The 22488-nt window shown below is 60.8% G+C and overlaps 1 protein-coding gene across 4 annotated transcripts in view; it reads left to right on the forward strand.

The window, feature by feature from the left end:
• The window catches only part of EDAR (ectodysplasin A receptor), a 58991-nt gene that overhangs the window by 29984 nt on the left and 6519 nt on the right, over positions 1 to 22488 (forward strand). For 2 of the 4 annotated variants that reach the window (XM_082426494.1, XM_082426491.1), the window contains exons 1-9: positions 6284 to 6861; positions 7239 to 7420; positions 12341 to 12426; positions 17694 to 17780; positions 18992 to 19120; positions 19205 to 19279; positions 19398 to 19470; positions 20136 to 20277; positions 21104 to 21164. In XM_082426494.1, coding sequence (XP_082282620.1) covers positions 6556 to 6861; positions 7239 to 7420; positions 12341 to 12426; positions 17694 to 17780; positions 18992 to 19120; positions 19205 to 19279; positions 19398 to 19470; positions 20136 to 20277; positions 21104 to 21164 — 1141 coding nt within the window. In that variant the 5' untranslated portion in view covers positions 6284 to 6555. Of the gene's footprint in view, positions 1 to 244; positions 913 to 6166; positions 6236 to 6283; positions 6862 to 7238; positions 7421 to 12340; positions 12427 to 17693; positions 17781 to 18991; positions 19121 to 19204; positions 19280 to 19397; positions 19471 to 20135; positions 20278 to 21103; positions 21165 to 22488 lie in introns of those variants that run through there. The other 2 variants (XM_082426492.1, XM_082426493.1) reach the window with 2 other exon arrangements.

The raw sequence follows: 22488 nt of genomic DNA on the forward strand, positions 1-22488 counted from the left end.
TTCCAGGCATCTGGGGAGCTGACGCCCCGTCCAAAGGGGAGAGGAGAGAACAGGATGCACTGGAACCAAACAGCTCCCAGACTCTTCAAAGGGCTGGGGGGGGCGGGGGGCGGGGAGAGGGGCCTCACAGTAACAGAGCCGCCAAGGGAGGCTGGGGGTCAGCAGCTGTGCCAGCCCCGGCTCCCGTGAAGAGTCCAGCTCTCGCGGGGCCACAGAAGGAAGATGAGACCGAGTCCACGTTGAGCCGACGTGGCCCTCCGACCCTCCCTGCTCCAGCCCCACCCAGCCCCTCCTGTGCCCCCAGGACGCTTGGCAGAAACAGGAGCAGGTCTGGGCCGGGGCCCCGGCTCTGCCACCTCGTACGCTGGGGCCTCAGGCAAGCTGCGCAACCTCTCTGAGCCTCCACGGGCTCAGCCAATCAGCAGGGGCCCAGTGAGTGCCCACCTCCTAGTCTCGCGGGAGTAACTGAAGCGTGTGCACGCGCGAGGCCTGGCCGGGGCTGCGTCGCCCCCCACTCACCCTCCACAAAGTCGAGAGACGGGTGTCTGCCCGCGGCAACGCCTGAGGGCTCCGCTCCTGACAGACACTCGGGCGCCTGAGGAAACCCGCTGAGGTTCCTCTTGGCCCCCGTGGTTTCCGCCAGCGGAGGGCAGGCAGGGGCTGCGGCTTCCCCACCAACGGAACCTGTGAGGGGAGAGACCTCCCCGCAGCCCCCTCGCCAGCTGGGATCCCACGGTCTGGCCCGCTTGCCTGCCGGCCACGCGGTCATCCCCAGGCCGGGCGAGGGCCCGGGCCGCGCTGGGAGCGCCTCCTCGGCGCCGAGTCTGCGTGAGCGCAGGACGTGTCAGGATGGAGGATGCTTCGCGCGGGCGAGCGGGCTGCCGCTCTCAGCACGCGCACCGTCTGTCCCAGGTGAGCTCTGGGGAGGCAGCGCCTGCACGGCGCTCCGGCAGACGCTGTCATCGTCTTCCCTTTCGCGTGCTCACGGCTGGTGCGGGGAGGCGCTGCGGGTTTCCTCGTGGAGCTGCAACCGGCAGACGTGTCCGTGGTGACCAGCACGTCCGCGGGGCAGGGTGGCGAAGGGGCACAGGAAGGCTTCCTGTAGGCGGCAGGCGCCAGTCTGGTTGGGGGTGGCCACCTGGTGTAGACCGTCCAACTCACCACCTGCATGATGGAAATGAGTGGGCTTTATTGTGCGTTAACTGCACCCCAATGAAGCTGGTTGCTTTTTAAAGTACAGTCTCAGCGATAAGAACACAAGTGTCTGTGCCGTGAACCAGAGCGACAAGCCGTCGGTTCTGAGGGCATTCGAGACTCTGAGAGTTTCTAGCCCGTCTGCACGCAGGGCCGCCACGTGGTGAAGGGTGGCCCCGACCCGTCCCCTCCAGCCTTGGGAGGCCGGGGGCGGCCGAGAGCCCAAGGGCACAGCCCCGCCCGTCCCCGCACCGAGAGCCCCTCTTCCCTCTCGGGGCTCCAGGCCTCAAAGGGGGGCTCCAGGGCAGGAGCAGACTTGGGGGCAGGCGGCTGTCTCAGCACCCCCCCGCCTCCCCCTCCCTTTCAGGCCACCATCTGGAGGCCCCCATGGCCTCTGCCACCCGTGCGGGAGCCGTCTAATTACCCGCGGTCACATCCCGGAGCGGGAGCCAGCTGAGGGCCTCTCAGGGGCAAATAATAATAGCGGTGGTTTCCAGGTCCTTCTTGCTTCATCGCTGCTTGGTACCGATTTACAACCTATGGATCCCACTGCCAATGGAGTATTTCCTTCAACTTCCTTTACTTGAAGGGTATCTTCACCGTCAAGTGAGTGTCTCTTATTTGCCTGAGGTGGTTGGGATTCCAGGGTGTGTCTTACGGAATCGCCTGTCACGTCCTTGTTTTGGTCGTGCTGTTGCGCAGAACCGCTGTGGCCAAGCTCCACCCGGGCTCTAAGCCTCACGGCCCTGCCAGCTCCGTCCTCCAGGGGTCCAGGTACAGGAAGAGCTGGACTGGGGGTGGCAGGGTGGGCTGGGAGGGTTGGCTTCCCAACATCTCTGAGCAAAGAAAGGAGATTGATGAGCTGGGGGAGACGTGCACAGCGGTCCCTGGGCAGAAAACGAGAGCGATGCTTGACTTGATGGAACGCGGTGTAGGCGATGACTCACTGTCTGCTGCTGAGACAAGAGGACAGAGCAGTGACCTGGAGCGAGTGTGCCCTCCCGGGTCCCAGCCTGCAGGCCCTCCTAGCCCTCTGCCTTTCCAGGGCGATTCCTGGCTGACTCCCGGCCGTGCTCCCTTCTCTGGGCCGGGGGCAGCCTTCCTGACCTCCCCACACATGACACCCCACGTGCTCCCGTGGCACCCACTGCTCGTTCCCCTTCTCAGTGTTTATCTCACGGTCCCACCAAACTGGGGGACATCACCTGGCAGGGACTGTGTCAATTTGTGGTTCAGCCTGGTCTGGAGTAGGTGTTCAATAAATATTGCATGGATGGATGGATGGATGGATGGATGGACAGATGGTTGGATCACGGATGGGCAGATGGATGGATATGGTGTGGATGGATGGCCTGCATATTTAAGTGCTGGAGAGCAGCTGCTATTATGTTTCAACAAAATTTCATGTTTATGTTTATATAAGAGTCCTAGAAAAACTTCCCTTTTGTAATTTAAAGCGATGTATTTTAGTTAAAACAACCTTCCTGATTTCACCCTGGAAATGCTTTCCCTCGATTTTGATAAGGCAATAAAATAGGGACTTTTTTTTGAAGTTTCACCAGGCCCATCAATTCTACAAGGTCCTTTCAGCTGTGAGGCATTAAATGAAGTAGAAATGAATCTATGAGCACAGATCTTATGGCAGGAGGTTTGGACAAGGATAACTGCCCTCCCTCTGAACTTTCTGGATGAATAAATCTTGGCCACATTATTTTCACAAGCCCCCTCCTCGGGGTCCAGCCCCACTTCTATCGCTGAGCAAATGCACAAGCTCCTGCTGAATATGAAGTAGCTTCTGAGAAGCCCAAACAGGGGCTGACAGACAATAATAATACTGCTGGTGTTTAGGGCATCTTCTGAGGCCACGGCTGGGCACAGCACCTCAGAAAAAATTGCCATCGTCACTGGTCTATATGTAGGAAAATAAAAGCAAACAGGAAAGGCTGAGTGACATAGAAGATGTGAACAGAAATGTCCAAGATACCAGTTTCCTCGCTCTTTCCTGCCTTCCTGGATTCTGCTGCAGAAGAACAAATGCCCCAGATAAGATTCAAAATAGCTCGGCATGCTTATCTGTGTTAGCAGTGACCCTTCAAAAGAAAAGTCAGAAGTGGTCAAAGATTAATGCATGTTGCATGCATTATATTTATTCTATGTGTGCAAGAATATCTATTTTCTGAGTATTATTTCAATTGAAACTAACAAATGAAAATAGGGGATTCTCATTTTAAACTTTCAACTCAAATCACCAGATGCTTTGTCAACTTCTCCTGGGAAGGCCCCAACCAAGGGTTCAGGCCTGATGCGTTTGACCTTCTGTGGCCTCTTGGAGCCGGACAGCGTGGCGGCTGGGTTCACGGGGCAGTTTGCTGACCCTGAACCAGACCATCCCCACGGCCGAGTCCACCGGCTGACGGGAGGAGGTGTTTCCGTGCCCCCGACCGTTTCCCCACCACTGCCATGGTTACCGGGCTCAGAGTCGGTAACAGGTGGGGGGCAGGGCGCTGCCCTGCACAGGGTTGGGGACCCCCAAAGTGAAAACAATCGGGGGTCACGACGGGGAGCCACTCGGCTCCACCAGCTCCCAGGCGCCGCTGGAGCAGGGCCACCCTCTGTGACGGCTCAGACCTCGGGGCTGCACTCCTGACCGGGCACTGCCCTCGCCTCCCTTCCTGACCCCCTTCTTTCTTGGGCAGTTGGGGTTGATGATGGAAATGCAACCAAAGCCACAGGCTCTGCTTCGCTTTCTGCGTCCGTCTGAGGGTTTACTCATCCAGGAGCCTGGACGGCCCTGAGCTGCGGCCCGGCCCTTCTCAGGTTTACAGGGAAGCCCTCCCAGGTGCAGCTATATTTAGAAGTCAGTTAAGTTAGAAACCTTCGGCCTTGTCCTTGGAAGGGCCCCAGGGCTGCCGGCAAGGGAAACCCACCGTCCCGACCCAGGCCGGCTGACCCAGGGGCCGGTTCCTAAGTTCCGGCCTTTGTTTGCACCTTCCCTCCCCACCTGGCGGGAGCAGACCCAGTCCCCTCGCTTGCCCCAGCTTGCTCTTTGCTGGAAGGAAAACATCCAGGAGTTCACCACCAGGTGGCTGGTGCTTTAATCTAGCCTCGTCCACTTGGTGTTTTCAACCGTAAAGGTAGTTCTGAGGGCAGGACTGTGTGTGGGAACGTGGGGAAGGCACTTTTTGTGTCTCTTCAATAGATTTCGGAAAACCAGCCCCTCCCCAGAGCCACCTGATGTTACTGGGGTGAGAGGCCAACAGGGGAGTGATCCGGAAAGATCTCAGCCCAGGGCCCTGCCCGCGTCCCCGTGCCTCTCCCTGGGGTCGGCGGGGCATCCTCCCCAAACCGTCCTGCCTCTCCTCCTGGTCACACAGCTCACAGGGCCGCCCCTAATTCGTGGAAAGGGGTCGCTCCCCATAACCTCCCTCAGTCCGCGGTCACCCCTCCCTCCTCCCTCCTCCCTCCCTGCCAAGAAGTCTTTGTTGAAAAGCCAGAGGCTGTTGCTGCAGAACTGCTTCCACCTGTGTGTGGGGAGCTTTACAAACCAGCCGGAGCCGCCTCTGGGGAGCCGAGCCTGTCCTGCACCCGCTGGGCCGGTGGCCCACGGGATGGCGTTTGTGAGAGTGATGAACAAGCACCGACACCCACGGCCCCGCCTGGACCTCACCGACCCCCTTCGCGTGGGGAGCATGGGGTCGGGAGGCTGACGGGGCCGCTCGGACGGCCCGCCAGGGTGAGAGGCGGGTGGACTCAGAGTTCCCAGGACAGGCCCCGCGCCGGCCGCCGGCCACGTGTGTGTGTGTGGGGTGCTTCTCCCGAAAGTGCGTGTTCCCCAGAAGTCTCACTGAGCAGAGTCCTGGCGGTTTAGAGAAGAAGGCCCGTCTCGCATCGCCGTCTGCCCCCGCCCTTCCCCGATCCCCAGCTTTCTCGAACAGTGAGCTCGTGGCAGCTTTTCTCCCGGGGCCGTGAGGAACCTGATCTGTAGACACGAGGTCCTCGGAGCAGGAGTGGGTCCCCGCGTCAGGGCTATGGCTCGAGGCACCTGCTCCGTCTCTGCGTGGGTTTCCGTGACCAACGGTGGTCGCCCAAGGGACTAGGGGTGGGGGTGACCTTGGGGGCTTCCCTAGAGGAGCCGACCGGAGTCTTGAGTCGGTGGTTGATTCTGGAAGCTCCTCCCACAGGCCAGAGTCAGAACGGGGTGTGTTCTTTTGTCACGAATTCAAACCCCGTGTCCAGGCGAGACAGCAGTGGCCCGAATGTGGCTGCTGGGGAACGAGGAGCCCAGGTGAGCCCACCATCGCTCCGTGCACCAGGCTCCCAGGTAAAATCGCTGTGCGTCGGAAACACAGGCCTCTGATCCTGAAAAAGGAGAAGTGACAATAACGGCAGGGCATTGGTTTGGTTGGTGAAGCGGGCTGCGGTCGCCCTGCCCATGTGGCAGCTGTGTGGCCTTGGGCCAGCCCCTGACCTCTCTGGGCCTCAGCTGGCTCAACAGTAAAACTACAGGGTTGGACCCAAGTGTGCTCTGAATGGCTCCAACGGGTGCCAGGGAGGAAGCTCACATCGGGCAGGGGCGGCAGGAAGCGGGGGCGATGGGGGGTCTGGATTCTGACCTCTCTCTCAGGGCTCCCCCGCGGCTGGAGGATCAGGACCTGCTTCTTCAGACCCTCCGAGCAGGAGGACAGTAGCCGTCACCCTGGGCTTTTGCACCGGCCCTCAGTGGGCTCTGGCCCTTCCTCTCTGGAGCTCTTTCCCCGGGAGGGCACGATGCTACGGGGGCCATGGGTGGAGGCCGTCCAAGGGGCCTGGGGCTCAGCTTAAAACCTGCCTTTTCTTTTAGGGTGTATTCATTTCTGCTGCGCCTGCCGGGAGGCCCTCAGACCCGGGGACAGTGAAGGTGGGGCTGGGCGGGCCGGGCTCCCGGAGCAGCCCTCGCCTGCAGCCCCCCGCATGGATGAAGTGTGTTTTTCAGGTGACCCCTCGGGAGAGAATGGCCCACAGGGGAGGCGGCACACGGATGGCCTGGCTGCCCATCCTGGTGGTAAGTGGCCAGGGCACCTGGGTAGGTTCCAGTGGGAGCTCCCACCCGGCCGTGCCCTTCACCAGCCGTGTCCTTCTCGGCCTGTTTGTGTGGCAGCGACACGGGCGATCACACACCCCCTTCACTGCGCTCTCCTAGGCGCCAGCAAAGCGCGGACTGGCCCCGGGCCCGAGGTGGCCGCTGCTCGGAGTTCCCCTCGCCGGCTGCGTGCTCTGCGCTCCTGCAGCCACGGAGCTGGGGAAGCCAAGCCCCCGGGCTCCCCAGGAGTAGGTGCCCGTGGGGAGGGGAGTGGGGGGAGCTCCTGGGGTGGAGCGTTTGGGATGGAGCCTCCGACAGCAGGGCGGGGGCTGCCTGGTCATTACCGAAGGCGTCCAATCAGCGCCGGGGGCCGCAGAGCCCCGCCAGATCCTTCCGCCACAACTTCCGGACGTAGAACCCGAGTCGGGGGGGGGGGGCGTCTACCAGGGCGCGTAGAGGCCAAAGGAGCCCCTTACTCGAGGCAGGCGTCCCTGGCATGCTGGGCCGGAGCGGAGGACGCTACCTGCGGCGAGAACGAGTTCTACAACCAGACCGCGGGTCTGTGCCACGAGTGTCCCCCGTGCGGCCCGGGGGAGGAGCCGTACCTGGTAAGACCCCGCGCCGCGCCCGCCGGGGAGTGTAAGGAGCGCAGGCCTGGGTGGGGGGGTGTGGCCGGAGGCCGCGGCGTCCTGCCCCGCGTGGCTGGCGGCCTGGACGCGGCCTCTCCTCCTCCAGACGAGCTGCACGCCGATGATCTCAGCTCCGGGAGCCCCAACGCGGCTGCGGTATTTGGGGTCCTCGCGCAGCCCCGAGAGTCGGGCGCCCGGGCCTGCAGCTCCACCGGCTTGGCCGGTTGAGTTTATCCGGGACCGGCGGGAGCGGCAGCGTGGGGCCGGGCGCCGCGGGGCAGGAGGGCTTAGAGGGACCGCCATCGGGTCGTGGCGGGCGCGGCCGCTGACTCACATGTGTCCCCGTCCCTGGCCAGTCCTGCGGCTACGGCACCAGAGACGAGGACTACGGCTGCGTCCCCTGCCCCGCGGAGAAGTTCTCCAAGGGCGGCTACCAGATCTGCCGGCGCCACAAGGACTGCGAGGGCTTCTTCCGGGCCACGGTGCTGACGCCAGGGGACACGGAGCACGACGCCGAGTGTGGACCCTGCCTGCCCGGGTGAGCTCAGGGCCGCCCCGGCCCACCTCCTCTGCCGCCCCGGGCCCCACGGCAGGCAGCCAGGCCTGCGGATCAGCGGGGCGCACATGTCCAGGGTCGGGGTCCGTCCCTCCACCTTCCCCGGGATGGGCTGCCCACCCAGGCTCCACGTGTGTGTCCCTAAGTGGACATCGTCATCATAGCACCTCTGAGTACTCAAATCAAGGAGATCTGTTGAATACTTTCAATGAGACAACACATGTGGAATGCTCTGGAGGAAAGAAAACCAAGATTCCATACCAATGTATTATTTTTGGTATTTTTAGTATTCTAGGAAAAACTTAGTGTAAAAAGCTACTAATAGAAGTATTTGAGACATATGGTGCCTGTAATTCCACCACAATTCTGTTATGTGTCAAAAGTCTTCCCAAAAAAGCAAAGTGAAAGTACAATTAGCCTAAAAGACAGAAAGAGTCTTCCTTCTTACAGACAAGACAGTAGCAAGTTCCCCTTGGGAGAAGGAAAGTACAGCCCTGACACCCAGTGACTACCTCCCTCTGGTGGCCACCCAACCTGTGCTCACAAGGGCTGCAGATAGAGACTGAGAGCAGTGGTGAAGGCCACTGGTGGTGGTGACAATGGTAGAGGTGATGGAGGTGGTGGAGCTGGTGGTGACAGAGGTGATGATGCAGGTGGTGGTGATGCAGGTGATGATGCAGGTGGTGGTGATGCAGGTGATGAAGGAGGTGATAGAAGTGATGGAGGTCATGGTGGTGGTCATGGTGGTGATGCAGGTGATGATGGAGGTGGTGGTGATGGAGGTGGTCATGGTAATGACGAAGGTGATAGAAGTGATGATGGAGGTGATGGCAGTGGTCATGGTGGTGATGCAGGTGATGTTGATGGACATGGTGTTGATGGCAGTGGTCATGGTGATGATGGAGGTGATGATGGCGGTGGTCATAGCAGCAGTAGTGTGAACAATGCACCATATTTCGCAGCCGGCTTGTCGCTTGTTATCTGCCTGCTCCTCCCACCTGGAATCACTGTATTGAATTAAGAGGAGATAGAAAATAAGAAGACTACATGCAAACAAGAGCAGTGGACGTTAGTCTATAAAAAAAGGGAAGTGCACAAAGATCCTCCAAGTTAGAGACAGATTGAAAGTGAAAGACTCTTTAAGATGAGGGAGATATTTTAAACTTGCAGAAATTAATCTTAGTTCAAATTTATGCTGGGAAGCATCCATTTCCTCTGCCATCCCCCTGCTGGTGACCATCCCCACCCCGAGTCTCTGCAGCTTTCGGCCTTCGGTTCAGACCCGCCTCCTGAGCTGCAGACCTGCATGGCCATGTATCTGCCTGATAAGTCCACATCCCCATCCCTGACACAGAGTACGATCCAAACATATTTGTCAAACAGGTAAAGAAAGCAGGGGAACATTATTTCTCAGTATGCAAAAAAACAGGTAGCTACACCCAGGGAGGATATTAGGCTGTTCTTTTAGAAAGTTTGATAAGAATAAAAGTTCTGTAGCTGCCAGCCTTTAATTTAGTAGTGGAGGTTATTGTGTTGCCGTGTGCCCACCAAAACGAACATATTGGAAGAAGCAGAATCGAGGTTTTCCCACCAGTGACACAAGCATTGCTGAGGACTTTGTGCAGACACTGCCTGAACAAGAGAACTTCAGTAGGACCTTGACTTTAGGTGGCTGGAATCAGTCCCTCGTAACATACACTTCTAGGTCTTTGCCTTGACTGGTTTTTATCGGTGCAGACACATAATTCACGAGGGAAATGCAGTTTCGAGGATTAACTACAGCTGTGCCGAGGAAAAGCTTGCACACCTAGCCTTGCTCACCTTGGGAAGAAAATAATGCTCTTTGCAAAACCTCAGCTTACTTTGAGAGCTTCCGGGTGTGAGAATCGGATCTGACAGTCACAACCTAGCGTAGCAGCTCTCGCACTTACTTTCGTAAACCTCTGACTTGAGAGCCCGCCAGGTGGGTAGTAGTGAGACAAAGAGGAGAACTTCTTTCCTCTCTTTGCAGTGGAAAATTGGTGACTGCAGCCCAGTGGGGCAGGCATGCCCAGTCGTCTAGGGGTCCAGGAAGGACCCTCCTTGGTGTCTGGGGACGGGGGCCAGGAAGAGGACAGGGCTGTCTGAGGCAGATGCTCAAGACAAAGTACAAGGGGCCATGGGGCTGTGGTCCCTGTGGCCAAGCGGAAGGTGCAGGCAAGGCTGTGGGGATGGGCAGGGGGCAGGGATGGAGGGAAGACGGTGCTGATGAGGCAAGTCTTCACTTGGTGCCGCTGCAGGTCCCGTACAGACTTCGCGGCCGCGTAGGGCGCTGTCGGGCTGTGTCCAGAACAAGGAACCGGGCCGCTTGGGGAAGAGACAGAGCCGGGACCAGGGCAGGGGAGTCGTGGGAGCGGGGGGAGCAGAGGCAAAGGAAGCCTTTAGAGCGGCTGGAAGATTCTGGTGACGGAACTGCAGACCGGGTCGTGTGGGATGCCTGCCCAGCCAGCCGTGAGGGTGGTGACGCCTCTTGCTGGGACGTGGGTGCAGGAGGTGGAGAGGAGATGGAGGAGGGGTGTGTGGAATTCGAGGCGGTTGTAGTGTCCAGACCGGGACACCTAACACGTGGATGGAGGCAGGTGTGGAGCTCAGGTCTGACCTGGGAGTCACCTGCACATTCGTGGTCTGGATGGGATGATTCCACGTTGTAGGGCAGGAAGCGGGTGGGTGAGGCTCGCCTGGGCCTCTCCGACCCAGCTCAGCCCTGCGAGTGCATCCTGGGATCTGTGTGGCCGTGTCCCTGCCTGTGGTTTGGCAGGCGCTGTGTGTCGGCAGGCGGCCGGGCCCCGGCTGCACAAGGAGCCGTCCACGGGTTTTCCTGTGAGAAAGGCTGTGCAGAGGCCGGGGAACAAAGCACGCAGAGAGGCTGGATTTCACTGCCTCCCCACGACAAGCTCCCGCTGGCCGCGGCCACTCCCTGCCGGGCCTCCTAGGACAGAGGGAGGACGGGGTGAAGTTCGTGGTGGCTTCTGCCGGCCAGCACGGGGGGAGGGCAAGGGAGCGTCAGCTAGCCTAGGAGCCCCGAGCGGAGGAAGTCCTTGGGGAGAAGCTACACCCCATCGACTCGGAGGAAGATTCCAGAGGCCCCGTATGAACCGAGTCTTGTCTTGGGCCCCTCACCTTAATCAACCCTTGAAGAACAGGAGCAAAAAGAAAAAAGAACTAGGGGAAAGTCACAGTGTAGACCAAAGTGTAGGCAATCTGACCTTTGCATAAAGGCAAAGGGCCACGGGGCCCGAAGGGAACAGCCAGCTTCGGGTGGAGGGAAGTGAAGCAGCTGAGCCGCATCCTCACCCCCGTCCCGCCCAGGACAGGCTGAGTGACCCCAAGGAGAAAAACCTAACGTTTCTGAAAATTTCTGTGCGCAGCAGGTGCTAGAGACCAGCGAGGGGTTGAATGCAGACCCAGTTAGGAGGAGGCCCCTGACAGCTCCTGGAGGAACATGCCAGAAACCCTGAGAACCTGTTTCTCACCGGGCCTTCAGCTCATCACACCGCTTGGCCCAGGAGCCTCGTCAGGAAGGGGCAGAGCTCAGAGAGCCTCCCCGGGAGGGACCTGTGTGCCAGGAAGACGGAGGAGGGCCAGGGTGGGGGAGGGTCTCACCTAGGCAGAGCCCATGCCCAGGGCCAGTGGCCGGGCCCGGAGGGGAGGAAGGCCCATGAGACACCCTGGGGCCCCATCAGCTTCTGTGCCGGAGCCCCGGCCCCACCCATCCCTGCCCGCGCCTCCCCCGCAGCACCCAGCACAGGGCACCGGGGACCAGGACGGCTGGGCTGGAGGGGAGGGGTCACCCCGGGGCCCTGGCCCAGCCGGCCCGGAGCAGACGCGCCGGCAGGTGGCTCTGGAGATGGCAGACGTGCGTCTGAGAGCTTAACTGTGAGCCTGCCTGATGCGGCTTCTCTGGCGGGTGTGTTGCGATCGGTTAATTCACGTTTACAGGATGCGCGGGGACCTGGGGATGAAGGGCCCTAAGGAAGGGCAGGCGGTTACGATCATCACGGTGCTGGTAACCATCCAGCTCTCGGGGGCTGGAGTCCAGACCCCTCCGGCCTCACCGCTGCCGTCACGGGCTGGGGTGGGCACGGCTAATAAAAAAGAGATTGAAAAACAACCGCAGGCAGGTTCAGTGGTGGGGAGGAGTTTTCATCGCTTGAACTGAACTAGGGAAGACATTGGCAGCAGCTCACTTGTTCAGTGACTTCTCACCATGTGGCGAATGGCTCCGCGTGTGTTTACGGGAAACGGGCCCAGAGAGGGGCTGAAGCCTGCGGTGGGGGGGTGAGGTGAGGGGGCCTGGGCGGGCCCGGGGTGCGGCCTGCAGGGAACTCAGCCCTCGTGGAGGGCCCCGCGGGCTGCAGGGTCCCGGCTGGCACGCCGACATCAGTGGGGCATCACTGGGCGTGAAGGCCTGCGGGCAGCCGCACCTGAAGGCCTTGACGTTTTCTTTAAGTGGGTGCAGCCGCAGCGTGGGCTCACCAGGCGTCCTTATCTGAGGAGAAAGCGGGGGACTCTCGGTCGCGACCTGGCTGCGCTTCAGGCCGTCTGCCCTGACCGCTCTAGACGTGGCCACGGTCTCTGCTGCTGCCACGCCCTCCAGCCAGCCCCGCTCGGTCTCGGTCAGCAAGCGTCCGTGTGGTCCAGGAGGTCCCAGAGTCCCAGGGGCTCCTGGACACCCCTGCCCGTAACGCCGCCAGGCTGCAGGCTGTGCCCGTGCTGCAGGGGCGCTCCTCCTCCGAGGGGCCTGCCCGCCCTCCCCCGTGTCCGGCTTTGGTGGCGGGCATGCCGAGTGGTCAGCGCGTGCCGTGCTCACGCCTGCTCACCTGTCTGCTTTGTCTTCTCTCCGCCCCTCCCCCCCCCCCACAGCTACTACATGTTGGAGAACAGGCCTCGGAACATCTACGGCATGGTCTGCTACTCCTGCCTGCTGGCGCCCCCCAACACCAAGGAATGTGAGTGTCTGCGCTCTGGCAGCGGTCCTGGCTCAGCCCGATACCTCGCGTTACGCGGGAGCGTCCCACCCTGGCTCGTTACCGTGAGGGCACAGAGATGATGTGCGCGCTGGCCGGCAGGCTGCAGGTCCGTGGGGCGGGGCAGGGTTGCAGTGGCAGAACCACGAGTCAGATGCAGGTCAGCACCAGTCGTGGGACCTCTGTGAGCCTCAGTTTTCTCATCCGTAACGTGGACCATCCATCTCTCGCGATCTTTGCAAACGCGATCTTTGCAAATACCCACAATGCCAAGGTGTTTTGTTGAGTGCTGCAAAGGGCTCAGCAATTGTGAGTTCTCACATGTGTTTTATAAACCAGACAAGGCCAAGGGAATATGAGGAGTGATCACAAAGCACGTGCAGTAACCGTGAGTCTCTCAAGTTTAGAATCTCACCTCGGGCTGCTTCTTTCCTGCTCTAATTTTGGTTTGACGTTCTTGGGCGTCCATTTATGAGGAAGGGCCAGGAATCTCTGCTTCAGAGAAGGCGGTGTGTGGCCTCTCAGGTCTGTGGTCGGGAGACACGAACGAGGTGGGACAGGTGGACGGGTGGACGACGGGACGGCTGGGAGGGAAGTGGGAGTCTGGTCCTGGGCTGCGGCCCCGCTGCTCCCATTCCAGAGAGCTTGAGGGTCTGCACTGGGGCCCTGCCCTCCTGCTTCTCCATAAGGCCTTGCCCACCCCACTTTCTCACAATATCTTGTCAGGGAGACTAGAACAAGGGCCTGCCTCCTGAAAGCACCAGGAGGAAGGGGCGGAGGGCAAGAGGAGAGAGTGGCACCGCTCCTGCCCTTGGGATCGGCTGGAGGAGGTGCCTTGGGCGGTGGGAGGGCGTTCCCTCCCTTCCAAAGTCCTTAAGTAGATGAACCTGGCAAGGACAGTTTGCATGTCTTTAAAGCTGAGCTTTCCCACCCAGCCAGATGCTAATTAATTCAAAAATTAGAGGAGGTCCAGAGGCCTGGGCTGCCACTTCTGTGGCTTCTGCTGGGGAATCTAAACAGTTCAATCCCAGGGGGCTTTGGGATGAAGTCCTATCTGGGAAGACGGCAGACACTCCCCCACCTACTGAGAAAAAGCTCTTTGCTGTGTAACCTGGGATTCATGCAGCTCTTCCCCATGGGCCTTCATCTGAAAGCTCACGGGGCCTGTGTCCTCGTCCGGGAGGGACCCCACTAGCCACCCCGAAGCCGGAGAGCTCTCAGCCCGGGAAGCAGCCCCTCCTCTTCTCCAACACGTGGCCCATCACATGGGGAAAGACAGCAGAGTCCCCAAATCCAGCAGACTTCGACAATGAGCGCGTAACCTCCGGCCCCCAGCCCGTAATTAACTGCTTATCTCAAGAGCAGCCCCCAGCCGGGCCCCCAGTGGGTTTGCAGGATCCAGCCCCGAAGGAGGCCAGCAAGGAAGGGAAGCTGAGAGTCAGGGGACCTGGAGTCCTTCTGTGCGACCTTGAAAGTCACCTGACCTCTATTTGTCCCTCTGGGAAATGGGGAGATGCAGCCAGGAGAGACTTTGTGGGCTTACGTGGGGAGTGGAGCCTGCTGGGTAGGGGGTCTCCAGAGTGGGCTCCACCTCTGGGGTCGGCAGCTTCCTCTGCGCTGACCTTTTATCTGGGGCTCCTGCTCAGGGGCCAGCAGACAGGGCCAGAAAGGCTGATTGTGACCAACTCACAGGGCTGCCAGCAGCCCCATCCCGGGAAAGCCAGGAGTTGGTCAGGTCCCCGGGGTCGCCGGCTGGATGCCTGGGTCCCACCGATCGGGGGCCCAGAGCCCCTTTGCTTCCAGCCTTTGGTTGGATGTGATCGCCTGGGCTGGACCCCCGTGAAGCCAGCCCCTTGACACCCTTGGTTGCTGGACAGTGGATCCTACAGACCACATCAAAGAGAGCATGGCACGGACCCCAGGGCGGCATGTGACACAGACCCACGTCTCAGTGCTGGAGCAGCCCAGCCAGGCCAGGCCGCGGGAAGCTGTCCTGCAGGCCGAGCCCTGGGTGTGCCCCCTCCCTGCGTGCAGTGCCTGTCCTTGAAGAAGGAGGAGCAGTGCAGGGCGGGGCCTCGCGATGAGCTTCCACTCCTGGGAAGGTCCTTGACTTTGTGCCCAGTTTCTTCGTCCGTCAGGCGGACACCCTGACCCCCGTCCAGCATTGTGGGGACAAAGGTGCCCGAGGTGCCCGGTCCAGGGCCAGCTCTCTGCCCAGCAGTGGTGCCACTCGAAGGTGAAGCCTTGGCCCCAGCGGCGGGATTCCAGCTGTTTCTTAAGGCAGAGCTTCTCAGCCGGGAGGGCGCACACCCGTCGCCTGCTCCTGTCGCAGCCCCCGTGGGCTCCAAGCTGCGTCCCCCGAGAGCAGCCAGGCCCTGATGCTCCGCCGCTGCCCCAGCGTCTGCACCGGGGCCACCCCGTGAAGCCGTACGAATCCATCAATCGTCCCTAAAAATCCAAACTGTGCCCTACATGGAGGATCCCAGCCAGACGCTGATACAAACTGGTGTATTCACAGCTTGTGGATTAACAGACCGAGGGCCCCAGAAACTCCGGTCACCCGCGCCCCCCAACCCCGGCATGGAGGTGCGGCCTCATTAAGCCACGCGCTTGGGGCTCAGAGTCCCCAGAGGACGACCCCCACTCAGCGGAGGGCCGAGCAGACCCGGACCCAGACGCAGACACACCTGCTCTCCTCTGGGGTCTCCTGCCTCGCCTCAGCCCGGTTACAGAACGCCTCCTCTTCGCTCCCTTGTGGATGGAGGGACGGAGCGCCGACCACCCCACCCCGAGGAACATTCTTATCTCAGGAGCCAACCCGGGAGGCACGCACTGGATGGACAGAAACCTCTCGACACCAAATACTGGTGCTGGTGCCGAGTCGGTCATCGTGGGACCAGAGCGGAGCCTGGGGCGGGAACTCGGAGACTCGGCTGTGCAGGGTCCTGGTGGTGCTGTCCCGAGGGCGCCCGCCCACAGACATGCCCACCCCTCGATGTGCCCAGAACAGTCTGTCTGATCCACTGAAGATCAGCGAGGAGCCCAGGGCTGTGCAGGCAACACCAGCTGGAGGCCCCTGGGGGTGTCGTGAATCAGCGCAGAGGCCCAGCTGCCACCCGGCGGGGGCGGGGCACCTGCGGGGCAGGGGATGTGGTCACTGTGTGCCAGCCCCTCCCGTCGGGGGGGCAGAGGCATTTCCTAAGTCCAGCCGCCGGCAGCTCTGGCTGTCTCTCTCTAGACCACAGGCCTGGGCGCGTCTGTGTCCCCAAGCCTGTCAAACCAGCGGCACGGGCAAGCCCAGCAGAGAGGGACAGGAACAGACAGAGACGACAGACACCCACACGCAGAGCCCACGGGGATTTGTCTTTCTGAGACGCGGCTTCAGCTGCCTCAAGCCCCTTAGATGGCCTGGTTCCCAGCAACCTATTTGCTTTTGAAAGGAAATCGGGTGGTGCTTGAAGCTGCCCCCCGCCCCAGGAGAGATGGTGAAGTCAATGCCGTTTAAATCTCGCTTCAGTCACGAGATGTGTCGGACATTGGTGGGTGGGGGAAAGGCCAAGGGACGTCCCTCTAGGCCCTGGACGCACTCAGGAGCCCACCCGGGAGAGGATGCGAAGACCCACCGCGGCCACCCGCACCCCTCGGCCCCACCCTCTCAGCGGGAGAGCTAGGACTCACCCGAGGGCCAGTAGTCGGCAGTGGTGGGGACCTTGGGCGCCGGCCTGGCGTGGGGAAGGGGCTGCCCCGCTGTGTGCAGAGGGTAAAGGGCAAAGGCTGGGAGCTCAAAGGGGTGAAGGCCCTGGGCTGCAGAAACCGAAATCTCCAGCGGAGGTGCCTCTGGTCCTGGGACATCTGAGCAGCCGGCGGTGTTCTACGGACGAGGGAGGCCGCCCAGGAGGACAGAGGCCCGGCCGGGCTGCGGGGACCGCGTGTCCTCCCCCCTCCCCCACCGCGGGGGTCTCCAGGCACAGTTCAGTTTCTAACAAACAGAAGTGTGGTCACTCGGGGCCAGTCCCCCACTGCCCGTCCCTCCCAGCCTCCACCCTCTCCACCCGCCCGCCTCCAGAGCTGCCCAGGTCCTGGAGGGCCAGGACGGCCAGCTGTGGACATGGGGGCCCCGCACACCTGTCCTCACTCAGGCAAACCCGAGGCGCGAATGACCCCGGACCCGGAGAGACAGAAGCCAGACAGCAGGAAACTTTTTTTTTTTTTTTTTAATTAATTAATTTTTTTTGGCTGTGTTGGGTCTTCGTTTCTGTGCGAGGGCTTTCTCTAGTTGTGGCAAGCGGGGGCCACTCTTCATTGCGGTGCGCGGGCCTCTCACCATCGCGGCTTCTCTTGTTGCAGAGCACAGGCTCCAAACGAGCAGGCTCAGTAGTTGTGGCTCACGGGCTTAGTTGCTCCGTGGCATGTGGGATCTTCCCAGACCAGGGCCCGAACCCATGTCCCCTGCATTGGCAGGCAGACTTTCAACCACTGCGCCGCCAGGGAAGCCCAGGAGGAAACTTATAAAAACATGATCCTCTTTACGAATCACAAAGCTCAAGTCTGACCTAAGGAAGGTCTACCATCTGGGCGATTTAACAGGACAAACCCCTGCTGACTCAACCGACCCCAGAATCAGACTGCGACACCGTTTACGAAGGAACCAAGTTTGTGAATCACAGTTTTGAGGGAAGGAAACCTCATCTCGGTTCTTAAACCGTTTGGTCACAACTATTTTTAAAACGTATCATCAGAGGAAAATTCTAGAGGAAAATACATCAAAATGTCAACTTTAGACCATGAGGCGATGGGTGATCCTTTCCCTTCTTTCTTGGGTCCCGATATTTTCCAGGTGTTTAATCACGAGCATGTATTCGTTTTATAACTAGGAAAAGTATTACAAGTACGCCCCTGTTCGATGCAATGGAAGGACTCCCTCAGGTGTCCCCCCAAACACACGCGGGCACACACCTGCTTCCCTCTTCCCCACGAGTGCTCGTGGAGACCGAGTCTGAATCCCTCGGACTGAGCAGCTGTGAACCCGTGTGGCCCACGTAAGGAGCAACAACACCGGCGAGGTCAGGGCACTCTGCAGGGTTGTCACGAGCTCTAAGAGGTGAAGGGGCCCCCCAGCCCAGCCCCTTCCCCACGAGAATTCTGGATCCCTGGGGCCGGGGGCACTCAGCCCATGGCCTGTGCTCCGTCTCCAAGGCTGGGGCGTCCGGGTCCTTTCGAGGGACCCATGGTCACTGCCGTCCCCACAGGTGTGGGAGCCGTCTCGGGAGTCTCTGCCAGCTTCCTGCGCACGCCCGGCAGTAGCACCCTGTCCCCGTCCCAGCTCGCCCACAAAGGTAAGGCGGCGAGGGTGCCGGCCCCAAGGGGTGGCCGAGAGTGGGGGGGGGCAGGAGGGTCATCAGGACAGGACCTTCCCCACCTGGGATCACTCCCCTCACGTGACAGCCGCGCTCGGGCCCCGGCTGCTGGAAGTTAGCAACTTTCTCTGCAAGGAGGGGAGCCGATCCCTCCACGGGTGCCGGCGGCCCCTTGGACCACGCTGGTGATCCAGGCGTGCGCGGCAGCGAGCCGGAGGGGAGGCCAGCCCCCTGGGCTTTGGGCCTGACTCGGGGAGCCTTGCTGGCTTTCAAATGAACCTGCCCACCTGACACTTCAATACTTGTTTCCAGTAACTGTGCTTCACCCCCAAGCCCTCAAGGCTGGGGGCGCTGCAGGGCCCCGGCCTTGGTGTCTCTCGGAGCAAAACTGGGCACTGTTCCCGTGCTGCCCGGTTGGGAAGCACGTTCAGGGCCCAGGTCTCAGAATCCCAGGGTGTGCGGCCCACCAGCCTGACCCCTGCGTTCACACAGAGCACCAAGGCAGGAACTTAGCTGAAGTTCTGGACCTCACTTTCTCCAGGACGGAGGTGGCACCAGCACAGAGGAAAGGAAAACACGAGGACCACCCAGATGCACCCCACCCGGAGGGGCAGCGCCTGGCTACCGGCTCTAGTGCCTTTTAACAAAGAGGGGCCGGCCTCCCTCCAGGGTCCGGGGGCCTGGGTACCCGGATCCTGCTTTGGGAGAGCGGGCCCTGCTTGGTTCCCTCAGAGAATTAGGACGGGTCTCCCCTTTTTTGGGGAGACATGCAGAGGAGGTGCGTGCCAGCCTGGGCACACCTCTGCCTGGGCCCTGGGCACACGGAGCCCGAGGCTGCAGGAGAGGCTGGAGCCACACCGGGTATCAAGGCTCGGCCCTCGGAGGCGACGCTTCCACCCTGGCTCTTGCTGGGAAAAAGCTGGGGTTGAACTGTTTTCAGGACAGTTTATTAGCACGTGGGCCCCCTTCTCTCCACACCCACCTGCCGGGTCCCCAAAGAAGTAGAACCGAGAGCAAACACCAGGGAGCAACCTGGGTATCTGCCGCCGCTGGCCGGCAAGGGGGCCGGAGTGGACTTTTAGGTCTCGGTTCTCAGACGAAGCCAGCCTTTTGGATCCCGAGGGTCCCCGGGAAGGTCAGCGGCAGGGGCGCCCGAGCCCCGAGTTCACGGCCTTCTCTCCCGACCGCAGCAGAGCTCTCGGGCCAAGGACACCTGGCCACGGCCCTGGTCATCGCTATGTCCACCATCTTCACCATGGCCGTCGCCCTCGTCCTCATCATCATGTTCTACATCCTGAAGGCCAGGCCTCCCGCCCCAGGTGCCGCCCCCGCCCCCGCGCCCGCCCCCCCATCGCTCCCCACCCCGACGCGAGCCGGCCGCCCACGCCCTCTGTCCCCCGCAGCCTGCTGCCCCAGCGCCCCCGTGAAGAGCCTGGAAGCCCCCGTGAGCGAGGAGGAGGAGAAGAAAGAGGTCCCAGGTTGGGGGCAGCCCCTGGGCCGGGCGTCCGGGAGGGCGTGGGCTGAGGGCCGGGCGCGCGCGGCCCCTCCGGGGAGGCCGGACGCTGACGCCTCCCCGACCCTCTCCCGTCCCCACAGACAGCGTGGTGATGTTCTCCGAGCAGGACGAATTCGAGAAGCTGACGGCAGCTCCGGCGAAGTCGGCCAAGAGGTGAGTCGGGCGCGGCAGCCCCCAGCGCAGGCGCAGGCGGGCTCTCGGGGGTGCGAGCGGGAAGGGGCGCCAGGCCGCACGCGCCGCCCCCGCCTGCTGTCCGCGCCGGGCTCCGGGTCCTGCACCTCCAGGTGGCGCTGTGGCGGGGCTTCGCTTCTGTGACCCACTTGCTAGGACACAGGGCTCTGTGTTTTTAAATCGCTCTTCAGCCAAACCACAGGAGGTGAGCAGGGTGCCTATACGGAAGAATGTTGTTCTTCGTCCGCGTGGAGTGATTTTGAGAGCGTGACTAGGGCCGCGGGCTGGGTCGGGGCAGGGGGGGTGACGTGAGCCCCCCTGCCCCCCGTGGGAGGTCCCGAAGGCCCCCGCCCCACCCCCGTCTTAGGGGGTCCCCGGGCGCAGGCTGTGTTCAGCTTTGTTTCCAGTAACTCCAGGCGTCTGCGGGGTGCGGCGCCGGCCCGGGACCCCGTCTGTGCGGTGGAGACTTGGGTGTGGATGGCCGGGAGGTGGGGAGGCCCCAGAGCCGTGTCTCTCCGTCTCGAGTCCCGTGCCCAGAGCCGCTCGGTAAAAAGCGGACAGCTGTCGGCGCCCACAGGCCCCACTGCTGGGGCAGCGGGTGAGGCCAGCCAGCCCGGGCGCCCTTAACCCTAACCCTGTCTCCGTAGTGAGAACGACGCCTCGTCGGAGAAGGAGCAGCTGCTGAACCGGAGCCTGGACAGCGATGACGGGCAGGGCCCCCCGGAGCTGTGCCTGCTGTCGCTGGTGCACCTGGCCAGGGAGAAGGCCACCGCCACCAAGGCGGCCGGGGTGAGGCCCCCGCCCAGCCCCCAGACACGCCGCCCTCCGCTGAACGGGCACTGCTAAGTCCGGGGTTCCTCCCACGAGCCCCGCCAGGAGACAGGTTCAAAAGGAGGCATTAAGGACAGAAAAGTTAGTTCCCTTATTATGCAGCTTTACAGAAGAAAAGTAGAAATAACAAACCAAGAGGAGAAAGTTTAAATGGCTTGGAAAGCACAGGACAGCAACATCCTTTGTAAACATACTGGAATATACCCACCCAGACAAGACGCACGCACGCGCACACGTGCACATGCGCACACGTGCGGCTGCCGCCCAGAGAACGGCCGGGCGCCGCGGGGGCCGAGGTGCAGCCTCGGGGTCACTCCTGACAAGGATGCGCCCTGGCTGCCCAGCTCAGCGACCCCTGGAGGGGGCCTGTGGGGTCATCCCAAGAGATGGTGGCTCCGAGGGCCACGTGTGCACCCCGAGCCGCCCGCTCTGGAGAGGAGAGCGCCACATGGCTCCGCGCCTGCAGGAACCCGCCCACAGGCTGGGGCCCCCAGGTCCGTCCTGCCACACAGACCGAGGCCAGACGTGGCCTCTGGTCGTCTTTGAGTCTGAATGTCCAGTGGAGCCCAAGAAGGCCCTGTGAGCAATGAGGGCGCCGGAGCTGGGTGACCCAGGGGAGAGGCTTCCTTCTGCAAATCTGACAGCTGTTCCTGCCAGGACGCGGTTCAGCGTTTCTGATGGGAAACTGGGGAAGGCGGCTGCCCGGCAACACTGAGGTGGAGGATTAGGTCCTTTGCTGCCGTTTTCCCGCTTTCTGAAACTTAATACTCACCTTTTTTCGTAGATTCAGAGTCGAAGGAAGAAAATACTGGACGTGTATGCCAACGTGTGTGGCGTCGTGGAAGGTAAGCGGAGGGCCAGGGGGCACTTACTTCCCGGGGACCCTCTCCGGCCGTCTGGCTGGGTTTGGCTCTTGTGACTTTAAGTTTCTCTCTCTTGTTCAGGTAGGTAATTTCTGTTCTGCTATTCAGTTCACTAATTCTTTCCTCTTTATTCTGCTCTATCTACTGAGCTTTTAATCTTATTACATTTTTCAGTTCTAACATTTCCATTTCGTTTTTTATACTTTCTTTTGTTAACCTTTCGATTTTTTCTTATCTGTTTCAAGTGTCAATATGTTTGTAATTACTTGTTGAAGCACTTTTATCGCAGCTTCTCAAATCTTTGTCAGATATCCCAACATCTCGTTATCTCAGTGTCGGCATTTACTGATTGTCTTTTTTCACTCATTTGAGATCTTCCTGGTTCTTGGCCGTGATGAATTGAGTTTCTATGGAAACCTGAACAGTTTTATGTGATGTTCTGAGACTCAGGGTCTTACTTGAAGCTTCTGTGCAGCTGGCTTCCTCTGACACACCTGTGCGGGGGAGGGGCACCCCTTGTCACCGCCAGGTGGCCGTGGATGTGTGGGTTCCCAATCGGCCTTCACTGACACCCATGGGGGTGCGGGTGGGCATCTGCTCCTCCGAGTGGCCTCCACCAACACCATGGGGGCGGGGAGGCTTGTTACCAGCTGACGAGGAGGAAGCCCACGTCCCCACCTGGCCCTCCCGACACACCTGGTGCTACGGCCTCCTGGGGGTGGACGCCCAGGCTCCCGCTCAGCTTTGCTGGCCTCAGAGGGAGTGGGAGCAGGGCTGTTCTGGGTGTCTGGCTGTAAGAAGGCAGTTACCGTCCGAGTGTTTTCTTCTTGCTGAGAGAGCAGACTTCTGATGGGCGTTTTGTCTGTGCTTGTGGGTGTGTCCCGGGTCGTCAGCTGTGCTACCAGGAGGAAGAGGGCCGAGCATGTCTACTGCATCTTCCAGAAGTGGAAACACGTTCTTTTTTAAGTGCCCCTGGCTGAGTCTAACGTACAGCGGGGTCTGAGGAACGCTAGGCCACTGACTTGGCAGTGACTTGGCTCAGATGACACCCACGCCAGGCTGTCCTTGGAGCACCTTTCATGAAGGTGACCGTGGTCCCCATAAAGGGACTTGATACTGGCAGGAGCACCTAAGGGTGGCCTGTATCAAAGGCGTTGGTGATGGCTCACCACGTCCTAGAGGGCATCCGACAGGGCTGCTTGGATCAGGGGAATGGAGGGGCTTCGCGTGTGGCTGGCAGTGTCCCGGGAGTTGTTCGCGTTCAGCATATATTCTGTGTGGTTTTCTGCATTTGTGTTTTGTTTTA

This window comes from Balaenoptera physalus, assembly GCF_965194825.1.
Source record: "Balaenoptera physalus genome assembly, chromosome: 15".
Taxonomy (NCBI): Eukaryota; Metazoa; Chordata; class Mammalia; order Artiodactyla; family Balaenopteridae; genus Balaenoptera; species Balaenoptera physalus.